Below are 23,341 nucleotides of genomic sequence, written 5' to 3' on the forward strand. Positions count from 1 at the left end.
TAGTTGTGCCAGATGAAGTAACGAATGGACCTCAGGGGACTCAGAAACCACATGAGACTGGTGTCCGGGCGGCTGCACACGGGCAGGGGGTGAGGAGACAGAGAGAGAGCCATATAGGGTGGGGGGGGGGGGGGGGGGGGGGGGGGGCGTAAGGGAGGGAATTAAGGAAATGGAGGTGATATTTAAAGGAAAAGGGGATTAGAGAAGGGGAATAACACAGAAGGAAGAAGGGAAGAAGAAACACAGGGAGAGAGGAGGTGAAGAAATGTACGGAGGAAAAGGGAGTGAAAGTGCACATGCTGTGACCCATGACCCAAAAAGGGAAAATAAACTCTGAATTTGTTAAATAAGCTGCATAAAAAAGTCAATTGACGATCATAATAAGCGGTAGAGTAGGGCTGAGCGATTCCAGCTTCAACCTTTCATTCAAACCATAGGGCTTTCAGAACTATGGTGTGAGACACATTTGTAGCGTTAGTGTTTGCATTTTTTATGTTCAAATGAGATTTTAATGAGGATGGAAATGTGTGTTATGCTGGAGTGGAGACCTTCCTGCCGGATGGTGGTGGCTGTTGAGGCTCTTACTTTGGTTTCTCCAGTGGGTCTGGCTCGTTGCGTCCCAGACCAACGGGACTCTTCTCAGCTTCCTCCGCTGTCATTAGGTGGAGCTCTGCTTCCACTTTACCCTGCCAAAAGAGGGGAGTGCATGTGGAGCAGTCTCAAAATGCTATGATGAAAACCAGTTATACATATGTACAAAAAAGAAAAGGAAAATAGTTCCTAGGAATTTAGCTTTAAACTCCAACCCAAATTTGTTTAAAATTCACATCGATGAATGGTTTTAAACTTGAGTTTACATTTCAGTGTATGAATCCAAATAATATTCAGTACATGAGACCCCAATATATTGTTATCTTCTTCATATCTATTGGTTATTTAACAGTATTTACAGGTGTAATGTATAGGTATAATTTCATAGTCACTCGGTCATATCACTTGAGCAAAAGCCTTGAGGTGCATGTGTGTATAATTTGTATGTCTGTAAAAATTTAATAAAAGGTATAATGAGCGTAAAACATGAATATGAACTAACCGTGAGCTCTATCTCATCGTTCTCATCACGGGCCACGAAGGGCCACCACCCCTTCACCCTCTTCTGCTTGAAGATGGAGATGGTGGGCAGCTGCAGCTCCTTGCGGACCATGTTGATGGAGCACTGCTTGGCTGTCTTAGCGCCGCGAGGGAACCGGTTCAGGTCCAACTCGATAGCACCTGGAACGCACAAGCAGACCCTGGTCAAGTCCTTGTTTTCTGGTCAGTTCAGCAAAAATAAAGAATTGAGGATGATATGTTGGCCATTTTAGAGTTGTTCAGAGTTCACCTAGACTGTGCATAGGCACCCCTCCTACGCACTTATTGTATGTTGTACATCCTTACACTTAATGTACGCACTTATTGTATGTTGTACGTTCTGGGTCTTACAGTATGCACTTATATAAAAACCAAAAAACTGATTAATAAATAGTACTTAATTGTTTAGCATCTTATCCTAGCTATCTTTTTTGCATACGGGGAATGAGTTTACCTAACGATTATTGGTGCTTGGCACTTGTTTCTATGAACATCCCTACTGTACCGACAGCGATGTATTGTTTCACCCTCTTCTGACAAATGTACTTATTGTAAGTTGTTTTGGATAAAAGCGTTAGCTAAATGCCCTAATGGTAAAGGTACTACTATGATAAGATACTGTATCTTATCCCAAAACTCAACCATTGCCAACCTGACGTATTAACCTCACCCCTCACAACACGCACAAGCCCTTATCTTATCTCAGACTCACCCAGGAAGTCATCGGCGGAGAAGTGGTCGGCGTCCCAGACCTGCAGCGTGAGGCGGGCAGGGATCTTGTACTCGGTCTCGTCCCAGGAGAACATGGACTCCTTCTTGGAGATGACGATCTTCTCCTCGGCCATCAGGTACTCAAAGGGGTAGACGAAGCGCCAGTTGAAGTTGCCCTCGCCCGTCAGCGAGTGGTAGTGCACATCCGTGTCCTGCTTGTCCTCCTGCTGGCCTTTCAGCCATCTAGAGGTTGGGGGGGGCACCAGGGAGGGGGTGTTCAGCACCAGGGGGGGTCCAGCGGGTAGTCACACTGACATCGACACTGGCTCGTCTGGTGTGGTGGGAGGGTCTGTATTGTGTTGTTTGCAGGCGTTCCCTGGACTTGAGGTACTTGTATGTGTGTTTTGAGGATGTGCAATGAGGACTTCCTAGCTGTCCCTTATGGAGAGCCATTTGTCGTCTGAGGGATGTCATGTGTTGGTTATTGTTAGGGATTGACTCATGTAATGCAAATCCCGAACAACAAATCAGATCGATAGGCCAACGTAGCAGTGTAGCTTTTGAGTGGCCCTGCACCTATTTGATCGTAATGTGTGTCTTCATTCTGATTTGCTGTTGCAGTCTCACATTGTTTTCATATATTTCCATGCACAGAAGAAACCTTTCTGTCAAAAGGCATCTTTTGAACCGTATGAGGTTGATCAATGCAAACAGGGGCACTGGCAAGCAAATGATAAATAATGTTGAGGTAGGCCTATGCTAGTGGATCATATTTCTCATTAACGGATGAGGAGATGGAAGAGCAAAGATGTGCTCTCAACAACATGCAATTAGCTAACATTAAGTACAATATAACAATAAGTGCCTTTACTGTTAAATTTTCTGATCAAAACATGACTGTGGACAATGCCAAACAGCATGTATCTTTAAAGAAATATATGAGTGGAACTGTGTTTGTCCAGGGAACACGGACTTGTTGGATAGTGGCACCTTTAGCTCAACAAAGCCCTTATGTGTGACGTCTAAATCTGCCTGACAGAGGACCCAGTGTCTTGAAACGGTTGGAAAAAGGACAACACTTAAGAACATCATTGGTTGGAGTTGCATGCAATTAAATGGATTATTCCATGCATTCATTCTTGAAAACATTGTCTTTGAACATCTTCGAGCGAAGCTTAAAGCAAATGCAAGGGTCAACAGCAGAACATGACCAAACAGGACCAGAACACAAACATCTGATCAATCCTCTAATCTAATCAAACTGTAATGCAGAGCAGGCTTTAACAGAAGAACAAGGGACAGATTTGTGGTGGTTATTTCAAAAGGTCGCTGCGGCCCTAAATTGAATATACTTTAATATAAGTCGTCTGTGCTATAGTCCTGTCTGTCTGCGGTCCTTTCAAATGGGACGGAATAACTGCTGGAAGGGTAAGGGGGGGAAGGGGGTCACATGCTGTTTGGTGGAAGGGGGCGGTTAATGGGGGTGGGGGGGGGATAACAGAACAGGACCCAGGGAAAGAGGGGGAAGAGAGTGTTGGGGGGAGGTCGTACGAGCCATGCGATGGAATCGTGTGTGTTTACCCCCTGACATAGATGTCAGACATCTTCTCTCCTGTCATGAAACCATCGTCCTCTAGAATTACGTCATCAGTGTTCCAAATAATTACACGAAGCTCAAAGCTAGGCGACAGCGTTGCATTGACCCGAGAGGAGAGAGAGAGGACGACACGCAGACAGGGAGACAGACAAACACACACAAATAGAAAAACACACGCCAAAACAAAACGCACAACGGAAAACAAAAGAAAGAAAAGACAGAAAGAAAGATGGGGGTGGCACAAAAACAAAACAAGGAACACAACAAAACAACAACAAATCAAAAGATTAACGGCAAACAACCATACGAGGCACAACCCTGCCAGGGCACAAGAGCTCACCGGCGCCCCCTGGCTGTACCTACCCCCGGACAAATATGTCACTGGACTTTTCCCCAGTGAAGTAATCATCGTCCTCCAGTATTACTTCGTCTGTATTCCAAATAATCACCCTGAGATCATATCTGGTGAGGAGGGGGGAGGAAGGAACACACGTACACACACATACACACACACTCTGTTGGGCTTGGGTGGAACATTACAGAACTAACCCGTTGAAAGAACTCTCACCCGTAGTATTGTTAACCCTGTTAGCCCTGGGAGCGAGGCTACTTAGCTCTGCTGGTAAAACTACAGGTCATTCTACTCAGGCAGCAGGAGGAATGGAAGTTGGATTAAACGATGTTACATTCGATAACAGTGACTCTGACAGCTGTTCTTAACACTGTTGCATTTATATTTAATGTTCCTTGTCAGCCCTGACAGCACTCGTCTGGGGCCTACCTCTTGGGTTTCCTTGGTGATATGTCGATGGCGGGCCCGGGCGCTGGCATGTCCATGGAGAACATGTCCACCCACATCTCGATCCGGCCCTTTGGAAGCAGGGGAGCAGTTTAATACCGTCGCTGAAGCAGCTGCTCTCGCCGATGGCGTTCACAGTACAGAGTGAGGTGTGACAGTGCTGGAGAAGGCGTGGGGTACTTGTTCAATGCCGGGTTTGTCTGGGTTCAGCAAGGGTCGGGTCTCCACATGCTCAGGGATGAGGGGGCAGCCCACCCTGGGGATCTCCTCCCAGTGCCTCAACACGGTCAGAGCTAGGTGCTCCTCCGTCTGTCTCTTCATACCTGGAACAGTGTGCATGATGGTAGAAGTGAAGCAGAAGATGTACTGTTCATGGTGATGGGTCAGCACCATGAACAGAGAACGCTTTACTAACAGTAAGTCAAATAGGATAATAATGAGTTGAAGTTGTTTTAAGGAGATGTACAGATACGAAACAACAAAAGGGAGACGGGTGTGAATGAGTTGTGGTGCTCTACCGCTTTCGTCTTCAATCTCGGCGGCGCCAAAGAAGATGCGGTTGGCCACCTTCACCTTCCCGCCCGGGCCGTACTGAGGCGCCTCCAGCTTGCCCTCCTTGCACAGCTTGGCCAGGATCTGGCTGGGCTTCATAGGGTCCCGCCACACGTTGTATCCGTTCCTACATGTCCCAGAGGCCCAAAGCCACAGCAGCATTGATCTCTGAGCCCCAGATCTTTGATCTGATCTGAGCCCCAGATCTTTGATCTGGGGCTCAGATCTGGGGTTGGCTGACTCAAACATTAAAGAGCCAGCCAACCCCAAATTATTTTTGCCTTATATGATCGTCAACATGGTAATCCATTCCACTTTTTCACTGCTACTTAGTCCCCAATTTTTTGAAAATGCGGTCACAAGCAAGGCAGCGGCAGCGCAGTGTGAGTGGAGCTTTGTCTGGGCAGCCGTTGATTGCGGCGTCCGCGAGAAAGTTGGGCTTCTCGGGCACTTATTGTTTAACACACACAATGTGTGTGTGGATAGTGAAGCTCCATCTGAGCAGCAATGTATTTAATGTCCGCGTCCGAGTGAGGGTTAGGCTTCGCGGACACCTATAGTATAACGCTACGGTGTGTGGTGGATTTAATTTACAACATTGCTTATTATAATTCTCAAAACATTTACACAACAACGGTACTAAACAACTATCATTAAGTTGGCATGGGTTGTAAACAGTGGGATAACACGCACTCCACTTTTATTTTTTTTTAATCACATAGTGTTTGAATTCCATCTGAAAAAGTGGGTTCACTGGCTCTTTAAATGTAATGCAATTAATAGAACACTAATACTTTACAAATAAACCTTCAGTGCTACTTTGAGGCAACTGTGATTATCTAATCTCCTCCACAATCTGTCCTTTGCTAAAAAGCCATTAAAACAATTATAGAAGGACCATGTGCTAGTTGAGCAATTCCTTCCCTACACATTACAAGAGCTGCCACCGGCAGCACCAAACATAGCTGGTCAGCTCTCAGCGCTCAACTACTGCATCCTGCATCTATTACTGAGCGAATGAGGGCAGGTAACAGACACAGCAGCGTAATATAGCAGTGGGCTACCTGGTTAGCACAATACGATTCATGAGACATGAATGAAGACACATATAAATGCTCACACAGAGTAGGTGGAGCTGATGCCACAGGTGGCTCTGTGCTTGCTGTAGAAGCGGTTCTCCAGGTCAATCTTGGTCTCCCCGATCAGGTCGTCTGTGCCCACCAGGTCCCAGTCGTACACCGACACCGTGAGCATGGACTCCATGGGGAAGGTGGCCTCGATGTCAAAGGACCTGAAGGGGAAGTGTGGGAGCAGGGTGGAGGACACAAAAGAGATTGGAGAGGTAACGCAAAGCGGGGAGGAGGGAGTTGTTTCTTGCCCTCTGGTGGGCTAGGGTCAGGGGGGGTCATTCATATATGGCCTGTTAAGCCCCTGTACATGTGACTAAGGGCTAAATAAATAAAAGTGAATTGAATGAAAGAAATATTGTTGACCGGAGAAAGGTACTTGACGTCGATCGACTTGAACAGAGTTAATGTTCCACAACAAAATAAATAATTGTTTTATTTTATTTCCAGTTTGTTTGTTTGCGTGTTTTCTCTTTTCCATATAGTTAGAATCGTAGCATAATTGCAGCATTTGGAGAGGAGAGTTAGGTTAGATATCATAATTTTGCCAAAATATGACTAATGGAATTATGCTATGAGGCTAACGTGATGCTAATTATTCCCCATCATAACATGTATGGATGCTCTGTTGGACCAATGCTCTTTTCACTCACTTGCCAAAGACGGGGTTGAGCTGCTTGGAGATGTAGTTCTCCTTGTCACGGAAGTCCGACTTGCCCAGTTTGATAACGATGTAAGGGTCTGCCTTGCCATTGATGTCGGCAGGGTGAAGGTCTGTCGCCTGGGATGAGAATGCAATAGAATAAAACAATTCTGTTCTGAACAGTCTTTTGGTCAAGCGTGTGCTTCAAGGTTCACAGTTTGGGCGTGGACTCACCCTGACCACGTACACGCGCACCAGGACGTTGATTGGGTCGTTGTGAGGAATGCTCTGGAACATGCCCATGTTGGGGTCGAAGCCCACGTCCCTGGTGATCTCCTCGGACAGAGGCACCTTGTACATGCACAAGGAGCCCTGGGCAACAGGTACAAGGAGAGAGAAGAACAAAATGATCTGAATTTGGGGCAGCAGTAGCTCAGGAGGTAGAGCGGGTTGTGTGAATGTGTGAATGAGTGGTTGTAAGTTGTTTTGGATAAAAGCGTCAGCAAAATCCCCTCAATATAAATGAATAGAAAGTCATCGAGGGCACGGACTCCACCTCACAACTCTTTCTCTCACGCTTTTGTGTTAGCTTAGATGTGTGGATTGAGGTTGGATGTCGGTGTTGGGTGACGCCTGTTTGTTGATCCAAACCAAAACGTCAGGATGCTGGTCCCACCTTGAACCTGCCCACGATCCGGTCGTCGTCCAGGGCGCGTTCGTCGTCGTCCCCGGCCTTGCCTCGGTACAGGTTGAAGGTGTGCAGCCAGTCCTCAAAGTTACCATACTCATCCTCCAGCTCCTGGTTGTACACCTGTAACAGCAGCAGCACAGACAACCGGTTCACAACAGCATTTGTTCATTGTTAATATTGAAACACAATGGCTAAAACCAGATTAACCCTAAAGTAAGCACTCTGTAAACACATTTTCTCAGCTCATTATCTCCCCTTCTGCACTGCAATGTTTCACAGCCCGATTGTTCCCTGTGGTATTTTTTAATTATCAAACTACAAATTATTCCTTCCATTCTGTGAAACACTGAGAGCTGCACATTATGTGTTGAGAGGTCAGCCAGCATCGAAACACATAGCTCAACACCCAAAGGCAATGTAATATAACACGTAAATGTAACGTCAAGGGAGGGAAGTAATGCACCGACCAGCAGCTCGTCCACTCGGGGCCTGGGGCCTCGTTTCTCTGGGCCCTCCATGAAGTGGCCGGCTTTCTTCCTGTCCTTGGGCCCCCTCCTGTCTCGGCCCTTGTCCCTGCTCTTTGAGCCTTTGGTAAGCAGGTCGTCGGAGTGGATCAGATCTGAGTTAGGTAGAGGTGGAGGCCGGTGTGGAGATGGAGAGTGTTGTGGGGGGGAGGGAGGGTGGGGGGGGGGGGGGGGGGGGGGTAATGGGGGGTCCGGAGGGCAGTAAACACAGCAGCACTCCAAATGTCATCGAACAAGAAAGCTGACAGTTGTCCGGGCAGTCTGGGCAGACATTAAGAACATTTAAAACAGAATTTTGATCTCGGCTGATAATAATCAGTAGAGCAACCAAAATGAGTAAATTCAATCAATGTCATCTTAATCATTCTTACATCTTTTAAATGACAGATGAAAGGGAGAGTATGTTTAGGATTAGGATCGGTCATTATTAAATGTTAGTGCATTGAGGATAATAGTATCGGCCAACTTTCATGTGTAAGGCAGAGCTGCTAGGTCAAGCTGAGCTGACTGGGAGAGGAGGCGCGATGGACAATGGCAATGGATGATGACCAAGAACCAAAGCCCGCGTCCGCCGGGCGCTATACATATGAATAGGAAGAATGTGAGGAGAGGCTTTCAATGTCCATGCATCACACCACAATGTCGCTCTACCAAACCCACCTTATCTACAGCAAACAAACAAATAAAAGAATACTGAGTATAAAAAATAATTTAAATTAAGATTTGGGCAATAAAAAGGTCCATTTGTACCAATGTGCTTTCAGAGGGGCATGATTTCGTTTTCATAATTGCACCTGTTTGCTAGGATATTAAAGCCCCCCTTTGTGATTCAACAACAACATGAATTGCATTCTGTTTCAGCTTCAGGGATCAGAAGCAAACAGAGCAGACCGTCACAGAACCATTGGGATCATTAGGACCAGAACCTCATGCCTCTTCTCCTCTTTCCCTACTAGTGGCAATCAAAGCAATCGGTATGTGGAGCAGACTCCCATGGGGCTTGTCTTACCTGCTCCCTCCGCAGCGATCTCCAGGTCCTCCCGCTCCTCTGCCTCTGCCTGGGCCGCCTCCTGGGCCTTCAGGATCTACACATCATGACCTCATTCTCAACATTCCTCCCAGACATGCATTTGCAAGCGACTGCCAGATTCAGCAATGCTGACGTCGGAAGGTAAGCTATGAATATTTCACAGAATAGAATATAATGGTTTCTGCCCTTGGCGCCCTGGGTTGAAAAATTGTCAAACCGAGGAAAAAGAGGGCAGATTTATTGTGCGTTTAGATATGGATATTCTGTGGTTGCTATGCGACAGTCATAAGGCTCATCGCCCCGCTCTGGTTTTTTCTCGGCTCAGACCAAAAGGCAACGCAGTGCGGCTCCCATTTTTACTATTTATTATATGCAAAGCACCAACATACTCAATGACACATCTCCTTCAGATTTGATTTTGATGCACTTTATTAATCAGGAAATTAAGGAATTTCGTACAAAGAAACCCACCACCCACAAGTGAGCAACAGATGAGAATAAAGTGCACGTACCTCCATGTGTGTCTCAATTGAAGCAAAGTATTTGGACCACCAGTCCAGCGTGCTCTCGTCAGTCTCCTCCTCCTCCTCTGCCTCGCCCTTCTTCTTCTTCTTCTTCTTCTTCTTGTCCTTCTCGTTCTCCACTTCCTTCTGTGTGTACAAAGTGTCAAAGTAAAGGCACTCACCGGCTCTTATCTGGTTGGCTTCATTCCCAGCAAAGCAAAGCACCCGCCCAGCCGCTACACAGATTCATTGGCATATTTCTACAGGGACTCACCATGTCCACCTTGACCACTGCATCAGATGTCTACAGTAGTGGTGGAGGAGGGCAGGAGGCCCGGGTCACAGAAAGCACAGGGATTAATACTCACAACAGGCGACACGCATCTATGCAGCACATTGAACACATTGAACACACACACACACACACACACACAGAAAGGCTTACTGCCTCCAGCTTGACCACGGTGTCCATCTTCCTGACTGAGGGCTCGGAGTCCATGCTGAGGATGATGTCACCTGCGGGGCGAGAGAGGGTGCGGGACGGGGGGCGGGAGTACAGGCTGGGTGAGGAGCCGGAGCGTGAGCCGCCATTGGTCAGGACCATGTAACCGTTCATTAGCTTAGCTGGAGTCAGGGGAAGCACAGCCACACAGCAACACAGCAACACAGCAACACAGCAACACAGCACCCAGGAAGGAGAGGACAGGACACGCCAGGGCCGTTGAAAGTTGAGAGTTGGAGGAGAAGCAGAAGGACAGGGAGACAGAAAGATCCATTGATAAGACACAAGATATAGAGAGTTGTGCAAAGGCACTATGCATGGCATACAGTGGTCCACACCAGGAAGCAGAGAGAAGTAAAGAAGTAGTAAGTTAAGGATACAGACTCACACTGCACTGCAAAATGGGTTGAAACACATGTGCAACATTTAATGTGCATATGTCACGCTCAAACATCTGACATCCGATGATAAATATGATCAGAAATTATTATGGAAAGGAAAGTAATAATTCTACACTACAGAAACTATAATTCAGTAAAAGGCCTTGTTGAAAATATCAGCACTGATCATATTAGGCTGCCGGGACACAGCACTAAAGCTGGTACCTGCACTGGCCCAGTTGTTGGAGGTCTTGTCAGGGGGGCTGTAGATGAACCTCCGGAGGCTGGTGACGGCGTGGGAGCCCACCAGGGTGTAGCGGCCGAACGCCCGGCAGTCCACCACCCGGATGTTCAGAGGAGGGTGGAGCAGCTCGTTCTCCGGCAGGTCCTGCGGTCAGAGGTACAGCCACCGTGAGGACAGACCCAATCGCTTTGTGAATTGGACGTTATTATTGTGTCTCTGTTACCGTGACCATATGCTCACACCTTCCTGTGATCGCTTAATGTATACACGTATGGCAATTAACGTTGTTACCTCTTAACCCCATTAGGTGTATTTTGTATTAATCGTTAGACATATATCGTGATGTATCGTTATAGGATTGTCTAACAATATATCAATTATTGCAGAATCGCTGTTTCGCGATATTATCGGTATCGCGGGTCATGTATCGCATATCGTATCGTGAGGTACCCTAAGATTCCCACCCCTAATAATATGACAAAATGACTGGTGGTTAACAGACTGTTGGTGTCAGACCGGACCGACCAGCCGGACTCAACGGTGTGCAGCACGTACCACCTCGAACCACTTGACCAGGCAGCTGAAGTTTGGGTTCTTCTTGTAGTTCTGGATGAGGGCCGATTGAACCCCTCTGCCGGCACACTCTATGTCCACTCGGGGCCGGTCCACCAGGGCCAGGTTCACCCTCTTCAGGCCCCTCAGGCCCCAGAACAGCACCTGACCCGGGGGGAGGAGGGGGCACGATGGATGTAAGTGGTGCAACACCCTGAACAACGGAACACACGCCCCTAGTAGGCTGGATGGTCTTGCTTAGAGAAGGCTAAATGAAATAGGTATGTCTTAAGGGTGTTCACAGATTGTGATGTCCTGAGCTCCTCCGGCAGGCTGTTCCAGAGGCGAGGACCGTAGACACACCCCCAGTGTTCATTGAGTTAGACCTGTTTCCTCATGACCTGTGTTTGAATTGACCATAGGTCGGTCTGGACTGGACCAGTAAATTAAACAGCGAATGGTGAGTGAATGCGGGGGTGTCTACCTCTATGCGGTAGCGGCTCAGAACAGGCCGGATGCCCAGGGGCACAGGGAGGATGGGTCCCCGTTCAGGGTCGGTGGGCCCGTCTATGGGGGGGAGCCCGGCCTTCCCTGCTTGGCCAATCTGTTCACCGAGGGGAGACGGTGAGGGTCAGAACATGACAACTGCTATTCATCACTGAAAACAACATGATCCTCCCTCATGCTTTATTGTATTCCTATCCCAGGTTTGATGTCTTTAGTGGCAATACTGAAAGGTTTGATGCGATCAAAGTCAATTTAAAAGTAAGTTAAAGATGAAGAGGAAAATGTTAGAGACAGTCAATTGTACTTAAAGAGCAGAAGATTTGGCAAAATGGAGATGGTGTGACTGGTTGTAGTGTAAGGAGATGGGCAGAGAGAGAGAGAGAGAGAGAGAGAGAGAGAGAGAGAAAAGAAAGCACCTTTATCTGAGGAACAGCGAAACTATGTACGTTGATCAGAGCTCGTCTCATCTCCTCCTCATCAAAAGGCATCTGTGGAAAGGAGAAGGAGGAGGAGGAGGACCAGGAGGAGCAAGAGTTACGGAAAAGGAAGAGAGGAGAATGGGTGGAGAGGTGGAGGAGTAAAGGTTTAAGGGATTGAGGTTAAAGGGATGTTTTGCCCCGTGCAGCAAGTGCGTTTGAGGACAGGTTGTTTGGCGATGGACCATCATGACGAGGGGCGAAAGGGTCCACACGGACATGAGACAGAGATAGGAAGAGAAAAGAAAGACGTGTTCAGAAACAAGACCCGAGAAAGACACATCACATGAGTTACAGGACATGCTGGTGAGGTTTAGATCTAAGAGGGCTAGTGGAAAGCCTAAACTTTAGTGCTTTTATCATGGCCAGGGCCTTATTCAGGTCATGTTCCTCATGGTCCCGTTCTCCTCAGAGTGCTCTACAGTATTCCTGTTTGTTCCGGAGCTCCTGCATTATTCATCCTTACCTGGAGCAGCTCGAAGGCGGCCAGCAGGTCCCCCGCGGTGTTGTTCCCACGGTACAGCTGGTAGTACTCCAGCTGCGGGGGGAACCGGGGGGGCCCGTAGTGCTCGTCACACATCTTGGTGATGGGCTTGGCAAACGCCCGACCTATGAACTCAGCTTTACCCTGTACATGGTGGTGGTGGTGAGGTGACATTAGGGGGGGAAATAGAGAGGGAGAGCGAGAGCGACAGAGAGAGAGAGAGAGAGAGAGAGAGAGAGAGAGAGAGAGAGAGAGAGAGAGAGAGAGAGAGAGAGAGAGAAAAGATGAATTAAAGAAAAGAAAAATAATAGTTGTATGGGACGGACAGTCAGGGAACAATTAGGAAGTGTTAGTTAGAGGTATGCAGTTCCAGTGAGGGCCACTTGGGGTCACTGTGGCACGGAGTGTGCTTCTTCTAACAAAGCTTACTGAGAAATAAATAAATAAAAAGCGCGTTTGTGTCAAACTCTACTATGCAGGTTTTAAAGCCCAAAAAAGTTTATGGCAAGCAATAACCACCTCCACTGAGGATTATGAAGTGTCTCACTTAACCATTCTGGGGGTTGGATGGAACCCATTTGAATGAAATTAAGGTAACGCACCCTAGGTGACTCATGCATGCTTCCATATTATTTGGGATATTATGGGGGGCACGACTATATTTACAATCGACCAATCGGCCTATCAAGCAGCAGCTAGACTATGTTCATCCGTTCTTACTACTTTCTTTACAAACCCAACTCAGCTAAGACAGAAAGAGAGAACATGCAACATTTCATTAGCAATGGATGGATGGAAGAGTTCAAAGGCAAACTATTCATGCTTCATGTATGCTACTGCATCTAATGTGAAACTAGTGCATCCACACTCTACTCAGCCAACACAGCAGGGACCAGGGTTAACATGGACAGAGGCAAGGGTTGTCGGGTGAATCAAGGGGCAGACAAGACAGTGCAGAGAGAAGAATGGATAAGCAGAGACATTTGGCTTAGAGCAAGGTCAAACTCATAGCATTTCACCTGTTGATTTAGACTTCAACTATTCATTTTTACGCATATCATTGCATGTCGGACACTGACCCACATATCATCTACCTATGTTCCTCCCAAACTCTCACAGCCTCAGATGGTTCATTCATTCATCATTCATACCATTTCATGATAATCTATGCATCTATCATATCCATCTATGTATTCAAAGATGTATCTATCCACCCATCTATTTATAAATAAATACAGTATATATATATATATATATATAATATCTACAACCCATTCCTCCTCCATGCCTCCCTCAGACCAGGCTCCTACCACAGTGTCCTGGTCGTAGATCTCCACCACGATGATGGGGGGGTCATCCCTCAGCTCGCTGGCCTCCCCGAACAGCTCCACGTCGTCAAACACCAGCAGCTGGTCCCAGGTGGGACACAGCGTCTCACTCAGCACCTGCACACAGTGGGCCATTCCTTAGAGGCAGCAGCGGCTAGATAATCAATGTAGCCCCCCGTAGCTCCTGCAATCATAATCCTTAGGCGCCGCTACTGCTTACAGGCCTGGTTCAGGCACACTTCCAGACTCTTCCTCGGGGGGGGCTATCAAACTAGCAACCCTCAAGTTCAGTTGCCAGGCAATCCGTCTCCCCTCCCCCCCCAGTAGGTAGAGCTCCTACCTCCGTGACCTGGCTGTGTGACGAGAAGAAGACCCTGGCAAAGGGGTCCGAGAGGCCGCTGCTGTCGGCAGCAAACAGACTCCGGGCCTGGTACATGTGAGCTCTCAGCTGGAACACCTGCTTCACTGTGGCACACACACACACACACACACACACAAAGGCACGATAACACACACACACACACACACACACACACACACACACACACACACACACACAGGCATGATAACACACACACACACACACACAGGCATGATAACACACACACACACACACGATAACACACACACACACACACACACACAAACACAGACAGGCATAATAACACACACACACATGCACATCAACACATATTGAATCAAGGTCTACTATTGGATTTATAGATTTATAGATACAAGAATTTGTAAACTGGTGTTTGCCTGTCTTACCGAAGTTGTTAAATTTCAACAACTCTTCTGAAGTCAACAATTTGTCTGTTGACAGCAGAAGTTTACAGATATCTCATTAACTTCAGAGAAGCTACAAAAACAGGGTGGATGAACTCACAATCAATTTTGATTGGAAAACGTCGGCAGTGAGATCCAATTACATTTATAAATTAAATGAAAGGGCAAAAAGTTAATGCGTTTCCAGCAAAGTTGAGCGCATCTCCGTTAAATTGAATTTTTGTGGTCGTGGGATGAATTGTAATCAGGTGGACCCAGCCAGATGGCTCCCTCCCTCCCTGCGCTCACTGTTGTAGACGAGGCTGATGGGGGGCACGGACTGGAGCCCTGGCCCCGTCCTGGCGGCTTTGGTCTCCTCAAAGCCGTTGGGCAGGCCGCACAGGAAGTCCTTCCTCTGCTTGTTGAGGCCCAGCCACAGGTAGAGCTCCAGTTTGGCCTGCACCGTCCAGCCCGCCGGCCCGAACCCTTTCTTCCCGGGGAGCTGTGAGGGACACAGAGGAAGAGATCAGACGAAGGACGGCGGATGGGTCTTTAAAGATAATCTGTCCATATACATGACAACATTACATCGCACATGTTCATGGTGTTTTTGACACAATCATGTGACTGATGTTAAAGTCTACCTCGACATGGAACATTGTTCAAAGACTTATTTCTATAAACAAATATTTATATTGATGCTTTGTGACAAAAACACTGGTGTGCCAACCATGTAGGAAATTGCCTCCTAGTGACCCAGGTTCTACTCCCACCTGTGGTCCTAAGCTACATTAAATCTCTTCTACATCCTACTTCCCTGTCTCTCTTCACTGGCCTGTCTTTAAAGGAACATCAAATATATTTAAAAGTAGTACTATAACAATGGTGTCCAATTGTTTGTTTGTGTGAATAATGCCCATTTTCCACCGGCGGGTACGCTTCGAACCCAGCACACCTCAGCCCAGTGATGAGGGTGCAGTATAGCCCAGGGCCCTGGATCCCGATAACGATGGATCCATGTTCCTGCCTGTTACCAAACCCTCACCTGTCTGACCACCCGCCTGTTGTTGAGTCCCTGCCGGCCTGTCTGCTCCCCTGTTTCCGGCTCCTCGCCTGCCTGTCTGCCCTCCTGATATCGACCCCTCGCCTGCCCAACTACCCGCCCGCCGACGGGGGTACGGAGGGGTACGGTCCGGAGGAGCGCTCCTGGATCTCAGCTCACTTCATCATAGACGCCCGTCTCATCTCGGACTTCCACTGGTCACACCCTGACCAGCCTGCCTCGTCCTCACGCCCGCCCGCTACGGCTCCATCGGCGGATGGACCTTCTGACCCTCCGATGAGAAGGGACACCGATGTCATGTCCTCCTCATCTACGGAGGACGCGGTCTCCGTTGCTTCGGAGGAATCCTAACCCTCCTCCGGGCCCCCCTCCACCCTCCCAGCTCGGCCTAGGACGTCGGGAGCCGTCCCTTGCCGAGGGGGGGTACTGTCATGGTCCGCTCCTGATTTTCCCATTCATCTGCCTGCTATGCTGATCTCACCTCATTAGCTCAACCACCTTCACCTGTGCTCCCTCTATATCAATCCTCTCTCTCTACTCAGTCTCTGCCAGATCGTCTCGTTACTCACGGAGCTTTCCCGCAACTCCAGAACAGTTTCTCCAACGCTGATCCTGCCTGTTACGAACCCTCGCCTGTCTGACCACCCGCCTGTTGTCGAGTCCCTGCCGGCCTGTCTGCTCCCCTGTTTCCGGCTCCTCGCCTGCCTGTCTGCCCTCCTGATATCGACCCCTCGCCTGCCCGGCTACCCGCCCGCTGACGAGCCCTTGCCTGCCTGATCACCCGCCAGTGATCGAGTCCCCACCTGTCCGACTACCCGCCGGTTACGGTACCCCCAGTCTACCTGGTTGCCTGCCGGTCCCCGAACACTTGCCTGTCCCCGTGTACTCTGCCTGCCCGATCCTGATCATCGGTGCAATCAATAAACCTTTGAACTGCCCTGTCACCATTGTCAGTCTGTGCTGACTTAGGTTGAATAATCTATATTGTACGCGGTTGAGGAGCAGTTTCGAGACATGTTCATTGGCTGTTGATCCCTCTTCTTCCCGAACCAAAGGGTTGTATTTATAACAAAGAAAAGTGTTTATAACAAAGAAATGTGAACGTGAGAAGAGAAGCACTCGCACCCTTGACAAGGTATGTGGCCCTGGTTATGTCCCAAACAACCAGGTTGATTCATTCTTGTTGAGACATAACAAATGGCGGAATGTTGGAAATAACACCTTGTATCAGTGTGAGAGGCCCTGGCCTGTTTGTAGACTAGAAATGTGAACACAGAGAGACACTAAAATACCCCAACATTCTACACCTCTTAACATGAACGCGCGTGCACTGCTCTAACGACGTTCGTAGGTTTGTAACTGTTCACTGACACGGTGCTGAAATGGGGTCTGTAGGAGGGGGAGATGCAGGAATGTTGTAGGAAAATAGGGTTAAAAAGGGTTAAAATATCTCCCCATAAAGGCCAACAGCAGAGTAGCCTACAAAAAGAATAGACTGCAACAATATGAATGCTAAAGATATTAAAATACAATTGATTAGGACTAGGCCGACATATGCTATATCAGTTCTAATCCTGAATGCACTGCGTACATTTTTTCACGGCATTTTCCCCCCTGAAATAATTCCATATTACAAAAATCAAAAATAGCTGGTTTGACAACTACGTTTATCTTAATGTGCGGATTTCTGAAACATGCTTTGCCCAGCAAAGAGAGCAGGCTTTATCTGATTCTGCATAAGGTTTCATTGATTGGCGCGCACTCTCTAGTCTAGAATCTTTGGTGTAAATGAAAACAGTTCCTCTCTCAGTTTCTCTCGTTGATCACACCATCTTTCAACGTCTTCGTTTAATGCGACTGCATCACATTCTCTCACATGATCAGCAGCTCGCGGATTTCACTTTCTCTCCAGTTAGAACTGCTCACGATGAATTAAGAAATGTTACACATCCCATAACGTGCCACAGAATACTCTCTGCTGGCTTCCGTTCTCCCAGAGACTCGCTGGTTTATCACCAGTGTGAACCTCTCTATCTGGTGGCCCCAGCCTGTTACACCGGCCCCTGTGTACCCCCCCCCCACCCCACCATCGCCCACTGAGGCCTGTACGAGCAGAGAGGTGGAGGGGAGGAGGGGGAACCATACCCTGAGGAAGGCCGCTTTGACTTTGCCGCAGTCCTTCCCGGTCTCCTCGTCCACGATGGAGTAGAGGATGTCCTTGGAGGGGACGCGGGCGTACGCCACGCGCTTGTTGTTGCTCATCATCCAGATGAAGATGTCTGGGATGCTGTGCTGAGGCTGAGGGGGAAAACATCAGGAGATTGATCGGGGGGTCAGTAACTTGCTGGATGGTCTGATGAGCATATTATGGGCACTGTGGAGATGTGTACCACAGTTTTATTTATGTATAAAACAGGATGGTTGTTTATCTTAATAGTTATCAGGCAGATGCTTTTATCCAAAGCAACTAATAAGTACAGATAGAACCATATTTATAGCCTTTTGTTCAAAGTCAGTGTTTGCCAACACTGCAAATTGGAGGAATGTGCTACATACACTTCCGAACAAGTCTGACCAATGTTAGCGCCAGCGAGAGGGCTAAACATAAACACTGAGGAGGCAGGCAACACTGAAAGCCGGTGTACCTCGTCAGCCAGGAAGCGAAGCCTCTGCAGGAAGTTCTGAACCAGCTTGAGCTTCTCTTTGATGGTGTTCCTCTTCACCTGCGTGCGCAGCTGCTTGGCCTGCTGGCCCATACTGTCCTGCAGGGGGCGTCAGTGTGTCACTGGCCATGTTATGCATAGGATGAACAGTTCATTGGGCTGGATTTTACACATATTAAGAAAATGAACATCAAAAAATATAACCAATTTCTCTTTGTAAATGTTATTGATTATAAATTTGAATTTGCTTGTACATAGTTATGAGATATTTATTTTGTATTTGCATTATTATAATGTCTATATTGTAAATAAGTATAGTTAATGTAAATGATAAAAACATAAATGCATGATTAACGATCTATCTCTCTCCCACACACAAATTAACTCTCCCTCAACCTGACAGACCCATTTCCTTGGTTTCCCTCTATTAGCTCAGAAGCCAGCCTACCATCTCTCTCATGCAGGATTTGAGCCGCTCTCTGTCCAGCCTAGTTCTGCCAGCTTGGTTCATATCCTTGTTAGCCAGCGCCATGAAACGACTGGAAGAACAATGAGAAAATCACATTTAATATCTCTTGGCTCATATGAGCCGGGAGATAGACACCACAGAGCTCACTACATTTCTGGGCGAAGAAAACAGACAAGAACTACAAATGAACACCAAACTACTTTGTTAGACTTAATCATCAGCTTGGATAAAAACATACCACATCCGGCAGATGGTTACATTATATATTATAGTTATACATATTGTGGCATCCCGCCCCTTAAACCTCGGCCCGGGCGGGTCCGAGGATCAGTGGTGGATGGCGTATACCGCCGCCACCCACTAACCGGCGACAGAGAGCATCACTTCTCTCCCCCCAATCAGAGATAGGGGACACCTGGCCGGAGGGAGGAAAAAGCCCAGGAGCCATTTTAAAAGGGGGACAGGACGGGAGAAGGGACACGAGTGGCACAGGGGAAGGACTGGCGACCCCAACTGAATAGAGGCTCACGGAGACCCTATGTAGCGTGCATGTGTTCCCCATGGTGAAGGATCCGTGTAATAAATGCCATGTGTGGCTTAACCCCGACTGTGCTGTGTGATATATACTCTGACCCCCGAGACATCGAGGAGCGAGCACCACATATGGTGGAGAATGCAGGCAACCTGAGGAACCGAACTACAACACCAAGGTAGACTACCCACCAGTCCGGCATGCAGAACCTGGATGGGACCCCGGCTACGGCCGGCCAGCAACAACAGCGGGAGACCACGAAGAGCATTGCCGTGCTCCGCAAAGCCGTACTACGGCGATCCTGGCCTACTACGGTCACAACCTCGCGGCCCGCGCTCAATGCTTCCACAACTGGCGATTCGACGTCCGGGGTGCGGTGCGGACGCAGATCGCACAGCACGGTCGGTTGGTGAAGAGGTGGCTAGCGACCGGGGAAGGACCCATCCCTATCGACAGGGTGATAAAAGACAATACCATACGACAGCTCCCGCCGGGCGCCCAACGGGTACTGGCCCACCACTATCCTGACACAGTGGATGACCTGGTCAGACAGCTGTAGAACTGGCAGGTGGCCCAGCACCTGAGCGCCAGTACCGGGACCCGCCGAGATCCGCCGAGACCGACGGGGACCCACAACCGGGGCCTCGGCACCCTCCCCCGACCCACCGATCGTGATCCAGGAGAGTCGCGAGGGGAGGCAGTGCTACAAGTGCGGCCAGCCCGGCAACATAGCCCACTATTGCCCGGGAGACCGGGACGCGTCGATGCCGGGAAGGGAAGGGAAACCCATGGAGGTGGCCTGCGTGCACGGGGACACCTGAACCTACGAGACCTGCCACGTGGTCGTCCGGACACCACACGGGGTGTTCACGGCTCTTGCGGGGATTGTACCCCAAGAGCCGTGACCCGGGAACGGGTCCTCGCGAGATTCTATTGGCCGGGGGTAAAGAGGGATGTCGAGCGTCACTGTCAGGGGTGTCCCGAGTGCCAGAGGGTAGCGCCTCGGGCCACAGTCAGGAACCCCCTTATCCCCATGCCGATCATAGAAACTCCCTTTGACCGAATAGCACTGGACATTGTGGGAACCCTTCCCAAGACCAGCCGGGGACACGATACATCCTGGTACTGGTGGACTACGCCAGCCGGGGCCCTACCCCTGCGCGCAGCCACCACGAAGGCGGTCGCCCGGGAACTAATGCTACTGTTTAGCCGGGTAGCGACAGCAAAAGAGGTGTTAACTGAATAGGGCTCCTGCTTCATGTCCTGCGTAATGAAAGAATTACTTTGACTCATGCAGGTAAAGCAGCTCCGGACCTCAGTCTACCATCCCCAGACGGATGGCCTAGTGGAGCGGTTCAACAAAACCTTAAAGCAGATGCTCAAAAAGGCCATGGACCTGGACGGTAAGAACTGGGACCAGCTGTTACCACATGTACTGTTTGCCGAACGGGAGGTGCCCCAGGCGTCCACCGGATTCTCACCCTTCGAGCTGCTGTATGGACAAAGGCCCCGCGGCATCCTGGACATAGCCAAGGAGGCATGGGAGAGCCAGCCGTCCCCCCACCGCACCACCCTGGACCATGTGAAACAGGTGAGGGACCGCATGGCCCAGGTGTGGCCCATCGTCCGGGAACACCTCCGGCAAGCCCAGCAGGCTCAGGTGAGGGTCTACAACCGGGGAGCCCAGCTGCGAACCTTCCAGCCTGGGGACCTGGTTCTGGTCCTGGTCCCCACGGCGGAATGTAAGTTCCTTGCCAAGTGGCACGGACCCTATGAGGTGGTTGAACGTGTGCGGGAGGTAAATTACCGGGTTAGACAACCAGGGAGGCGAAAGCCTACCCAAATATACCACATTAACATTTTGAAGCAGTGGAGAGGGGGGGGGGACCCCCTGACCTTGCTCCCCTGGCGCTGGCGGCCCGACGCGAGATCCCGGAGGTCCCGGTGGGGGAGGACCTCAGCCCGCTCCAGAAGCAAGACCTCGACGAGATCGTCATGCAGCACCGGGACGTGTTTTCCGAGCTTCCAGGGAGGACCACGATCGCCCAACATGATATCCGGACGGCACCGGGAGTGAAGTTTAGAGTCCACCCCTATAGGATCCCGGAGGCCCGGAGGGAGGCCATACAGGCCGAGGTATGCCGGATGCTACAGTTTGGGGTCATTGAGGAGTCGCACAGTGCCTGGTCCAGCCCGGTAGTCCTCGTACCAAAGCCAGATGGGACCTATCGCTTCTGTAATGACTTCCGGAGGCTGAACGAGGCGTCCGAGTTCGACGCCTACCCCATGCCCCGGGTGGACGAGCTAATCGAAAGCCTTGGTCCTGCCCGTTTTGGACATTGAACCTGACCAAGGGGTATTGACAGGTACCGTTGACCCGGGCTGCCCGGGAGAAGATGGCGTTCTCAACTCCAGGGGGTTTGTACCAGTACACCGTCCTCCCCTTCGGAGTACATGGCGCTCCGGCCACCTTCCAGCGCATGATTGACCAGCTCCTGAGGCCCCACCAGGCCTACGCAGCGGCCTACATAGATGACATCATCATCTACAGCCACAGCTGGGATGTCGACGTCCGCCAGCTGAGGGCGGTGCTGGGGGAGTTGCGGAAGGCGGGCCTGACTGCCAACACGGCAAAATGTCGTCTCGGGCTGGAGGAGACGGCGTACCTGGGGTACCAGGTAGGGCGGGGAACCGTTCGGCCACAAGAGCGCAAGGTGGCCACCATCCGGGACTGGCCCCATCCCCGCACCAAAAAGCAGGTGAAGTCGTTCTTAGGACTAGTCGGGTATTACCAGCGGTTTATACCCGGGTTTGCCACGCTGGCCAACCCACTGAACGACCTGACCCGGAAGGCCCTGCCGGACCAGATCACCTGGTCCGAGGCAGCCAACCAGGCCTTTGGGACGCTCCACGAGGCCCTGTGCTCGGAGCCAGTGTTCATAACCCCCGACTTTGCTTTCCCCCTGATAGTGCACACGGACGCTTCGGAGGTGGGGCTGGGGGGAGTCCTGTCCCAGGTCCGGGCCGGAGAGGAACACTCCATCACGTACATCAGCCGAAAACTATTACCGAACGAGCGGAACTACTCAACGGTAGAGAAGGAAGCCCTGGCCATCAAGTGGAGCCTGGATAAACTCAGGTACTATCTCCTAGGGAGGGAGTTTACCCTGGTCACCGACCACGCCCCCTGAAGTGGATGGCCGGTGCCAAAGATACCAACGCCCAGGTGACGCGATGGTTCTTGGCCCTCCAGGACTTCGGCTTTAAGGTGGACCACCGACCGGGCAGTGAGCATGCCAACGCCGACGCCCTGTCACGTCAGGATACCTGCCTGGGCGGGTTCCCCGTCTACCAGAGGCCTGAGCAAGCGGTGGAGGAGTGTGGCATCCCGCCCCTTAAACCTCGACCCGGGCGGGTCCGAGGATCAGTGGTGGACGGCGTATACCGCCGCCACCCACTAACCGGCGACAGAGAGCATCACTTCTCTCCCCCCAATCAGCGAGATAGGGGACACCTGGCCGGAGGGAGGAAAAAGCCCAGGAGCCATTTGAAAATGAGCACCAGGACGGGAGAAGGGACACGAGTGGCATGGGGGAAGGACTGGCGACCCCAACTGAATAGAGGCTCACGGAGACCCTATGTAGAGTGCATGTGTTCCCCATGGTGAAGGATCCGTGTAATAAATGCCGTGTGTAGCTTAACCCTGACTGTGCTGTGTGATATATATTCTGACCCCCGAGACATCGAGGAGCGGGCACCACAATATATAGTAGTATTCAAGTATTCAACTGCGGTGCAATAATAAATAAAGAATGTATATTTAACAATTATTTGCCAAAGGCGAAGTGAATAGTGGGGAAAAGCCCCACTGTTTCCCACTATTCACGGAGTCTGAGGTGAATAATTGTTTTAGTATATACTACACGTGAATACTCCAAAAATAAACAAGATACAACTTTTTACTAGGATCTATTTGTTTTAATTATCGTTTTATTTGTTTTTGTTAGCGTGACGAGACGACCGTCATGCGTGCTCCCCATTACGTCAGACTCAATAACATCGAGCTAC

General features: G+C 49.7%; 1 protein-coding gene across 5 annotated transcripts in view; it reads right to left on the reverse strand.

The window, feature by feature from the left end:
- otofa (otoferlin a) overlaps positions 1-23,341 on the reverse strand; it is a 79,773-nt gene that overhangs the window by 1,461 nt on the left and 54,971 nt on the right. Inside the window, exons 20-46 of one of the 5 annotated variants that reach the window (XM_079754073.1) lie at positions 18,721-18,811; positions 18,255-18,371; positions 17,755-17,907; positions 14,856-15,048; positions 14,122-14,246; positions 13,764-13,898; positions 12,436-12,597; positions 11,910-11,981; positions 11,471-11,590; positions 10,990-11,151; positions 10,416-10,578; positions 9,754-9,824; positions 9,583-9,612; positions 9,318-9,455; positions 8,785-8,860; positions 7,719-7,870; positions 7,237-7,371; positions 6,795-6,932; positions 6,571-6,698; positions 5,911-6,081; positions 4,757-4,917; positions 4,419-4,561; positions 4,221-4,309; positions 3,803-3,901; positions 1,844-2,085; positions 1,094-1,272; positions 586-686 (exon numbers count right to left, since the gene is read on the reverse strand). In XM_079754073.1, the coding sequence (XP_079610199.1) occupies positions 586-686; positions 1,094-1,272; positions 1,844-2,085; positions 3,803-3,901; positions 4,221-4,309; positions 4,419-4,561; positions 4,757-4,917; positions 5,911-6,081; positions 6,571-6,698; positions 6,795-6,932; positions 7,237-7,371; positions 7,719-7,870; positions 8,785-8,860; positions 9,318-9,455; positions 9,583-9,612; positions 9,754-9,824; positions 10,416-10,578; positions 10,990-11,151; positions 11,471-11,590; positions 11,910-11,981; positions 12,436-12,597; positions 13,764-13,898; positions 14,122-14,246; positions 14,856-15,048; positions 17,755-17,907; positions 18,255-18,371; positions 18,721-18,811 (3,546 nt within the window). Of the gene's footprint in view, positions 1-585; positions 687-1,093; positions 1,273-1,843; positions 2,086-3,802; positions 3,902-4,220; positions 4,310-4,418; positions 4,562-4,756; positions 4,918-5,910; positions 6,082-6,570; positions 6,699-6,794; positions 6,933-7,236; positions 7,372-7,718; positions 7,871-8,784; positions 8,861-9,317; positions 9,456-9,582; positions 9,613-9,753; positions 9,933-10,415; positions 10,579-10,989; positions 11,152-11,470; positions 11,591-11,909; positions 11,982-12,435; positions 12,598-13,763; positions 13,899-14,121; positions 14,247-14,855; positions 15,049-17,754; positions 17,908-18,254; positions 18,372-18,720; positions 18,812-23,341 lie in introns of all 5 variants that reach the window. The other 4 variants (XM_079754070.1, XM_079754074.1, XM_079754071.1 and 1 more) reach the window with 4 other exon arrangements.

Source organism: Pollachius pollachius, assembly GCF_949987615.1.
Source record: "Pollachius pollachius genome assembly, chromosome: 16".
Classification (NCBI taxonomy): domain Eukaryota; kingdom Metazoa; phylum Chordata; class Actinopteri; order Gadiformes; family Gadidae; genus Pollachius; species Pollachius pollachius.